At 50.0% G+C, this 2,500-nt stretch overlaps 1 protein-coding gene across 1 annotated transcript in view; it reads right to left on the bottom strand.

Moving 5' to 3' along the window:
* Positions 1-811: 811 nt before the first annotated feature.
* Positions 812-2,500, bottom strand: part of LOC137622719 (uncharacterized) — a 2,458-nt gene continuing 769 nt past the window's right edge. The window contains exons 2-4 of the mRNA XM_068353312.1: positions 2,360-2,500; positions 1,011-1,141; positions 812-865 (exon numbers count right to left, since the gene is read on the bottom strand). The exon at positions 2,360-2,500 is cut by the window's right edge and continues 460 nt beyond it. Coding sequence (XP_068209413.1) covers positions 812-865; positions 1,011-1,141; positions 2,360-2,500 — 326 coding nt within the window. The remainder of the gene's footprint in view (positions 866-1,010; positions 1,142-2,359) is intronic.

Below are 2,500 nucleotides of genomic sequence, written 5' to 3'. Positions count from 1 at the left end.
CGGCAGTTGTGGCTTCCCAGTGTACCTCTCAGGGTACCCCCTTTCACCGGGGTAGGACTACTACGTCTCCCCCTACAAAAATGATGGAGAGAGACCGAGTAGTTATATGTTTTGCAATGCCAATCAGCGTGACAAGAGAGAAATATATACTGTGGCATTGTTTCGACTCCAGAGACATAGGTTCGAATCCTTGCGAACCCCAGAAGCATTTATCATGAATGAAATTCCACTGGGTACATTTCGAAAGGTACTCGATATTAAATGCCATTGTGGTTGATATTTACATTGATGAAAACCACGAGTGTTAGTGATACACACACACACACACACATATATATATATATATATGTATATATATATATATATATATATATATATATATATATATAGTATATACATATTTATATATATAGTCGTCGTCGGCGCCCGCTCGTGTCCGAGTATTGGGTTCTGTCGTTAGCCATCAGCCTCCTATCTTTGGAGGTGGGTGCTTATTTCTGATGTGGCTGTTAAGTCCTAGTCTGTGGTGGAAGAGTCGTGGACAGTGTTCACAGGGGAGGGTAGGTGGTGTTCTAATCGCTCTCTCCTTCTTCTCCTCCTAGCCTCGAAGTCCACGGCGCCATGGTGTACTGTACTCCTCCAGGTTTTCCTGTCCCTGGCTGTTTCTTCCCATGAGGAAGGATCGATGTCAGTTAGAGCCAGGGTGCGCTTTAGTTGATCTTTATAGCGCATTTTCGGGGCTCCTCGTGGTCTGGTGCCCTGGGTCAGTTCTCCGTAGAATATCTTCTTTGGGAGCCTAGATGGATCCACCCTATGCATGTGTCCTGTCTGGCGGAGGCGGTGGTGGATGATGGTGGCCTCCACGCTGTCAGCGAGGCACGTTCTAAGACTTCAATGTTGGTGGTGTGGCTCTCCCAGGGGATTTCAAGATCTGCCTCAGTTTCATTTGTTGGAAGCGTTCTAGGTTTTTAATATCGCTTCTATATAGCGTCCATGTTTCACATGAATACAGGAGCGTGGAGAGGACTACTGCCCTGAACACCATTATTTTGGTGGTCATTGTCAGTGCAGCAGTTGAGTCGGACAAAGGCGGAGTGTGCTTCCCTGATCCTGTTCTCCACGTCCTTTTTGCTTGTGGGAGCTGATGTTAGGATGCTCCCTAGGTAGGAGAACTGGTCCACCTGTTCTAACGGTTGGTCATTCACTGTGGTAATGAGGTTTGGGAGCATCAGTCCTGGTGGATGTTGGACGAGGGTCTTGGTTTTGTCTATGTTGACTTGCATCCCAAAATGTTCATAGGCAGAGTTGTATGCATCAGCTAACGACTGCAGGTCCTCTGCTGTCTGACCTGGGGTGGCATTGTCGTCAGCATACTGCAGTTTTCGCACTGCACACAAGGTGGTCTTGGTTCTGGCGCGGAGTCTAGCGAGGTTGAAAACGCCTCCATCCATACGGAAACGTAGGTCGACTGAGGGTGTGTCTGGGGGATTCTCGTTGAGCATTGCTGCTGTGTATAGCAAGAAACACGTTGGGGCCAGAACACAGCCCTGCTTCAGGCTGCCATTGATGGAGAATGGGCCTGAAAGAGAGTTCTGGTGGCAGACTCTCTCAACCATTCCGTCATGGAGGGCACGCACCAGCTTGACAAAATCGGGTGAGCAGCCATATCTTTTGAGGACAGCCCACATGGCAGGTCGAGGTATTTTGTCGAAGGCCTTTTTCAAATCCCAGAAGATGAACATTATGGGCTGTTGTTGTTCGAGGCTCTTCTCTTGTAGATGTTGCGCGCAGAAGATCATGTCTATAGTCCCGCGGGAAGGTCGAAAGACGCACTGGGACTCTGGCAGGACGTCTTCTGCGAGAATAAGGAGGCGGTCAAGGAGAATCCAAGCGAAATTCTCCCTGTCTACCTTCATGAAGATGGTAATGATGTTTGCACTGCGGAAGTCACTGGGGAGGGTCTTGGTCTCCCATATTTTCAGTATAAGGAGCATCAAACGGTTCCTCAACCCGGGGCCACCGTAAGTGAGGAGCTCCAACGGGATGTTGTCTGGCCCTGGGGGTTTGCCGGGCTTCATGCGCTGCAGGGCATTGTTGAAGTCCTGGATGGAGGGTGGTAGTGCCATCCAGTGACGGACGGGATGCTGCGGGGTCATTCGCAGGAGATCGTCTGGGGTGTCTGCTTGGTCATTGAGGAGGTTCTCAAAGTGAGACCTCCACCTGGCCAGGATGCCTTCGCTGTCGGTGATGGTCGTGGCCCCATCCGCGTCCTTCAGGCCGCCCACTGATGACCGTGTGGGACCGAATATTTCCTTTGTTGCTGCATAGAAGCTGCGCAGGTCACGTTTGTCAGCGAAACTCTGTATTTCTGCTGCTTTTCTTTGCCACCAGGTGTTCTGGGCGTCACGGATCCCTCTTTGGCAATTAGCTTCAGCCACCATGTGAGCACATTTGTTATCTGCTGTTGGTTGGTTTTCTAAAGTCAGGCAGGCTTGTCGTT

This window comes from Palaemon carinicauda, chromosome 29, assembly GCF_036898095.1.
Source record: "Palaemon carinicauda isolate YSFRI2023 chromosome 29, ASM3689809v2, whole genome shotgun sequence".
In the NCBI taxonomy this organism is placed as follows: Eukaryota; Metazoa; Arthropoda; class Malacostraca; order Decapoda; family Palaemonidae; genus Palaemon; species Palaemon carinicauda.
This window is presented reverse-complemented; position numbering and strand designations above follow the sequence as displayed.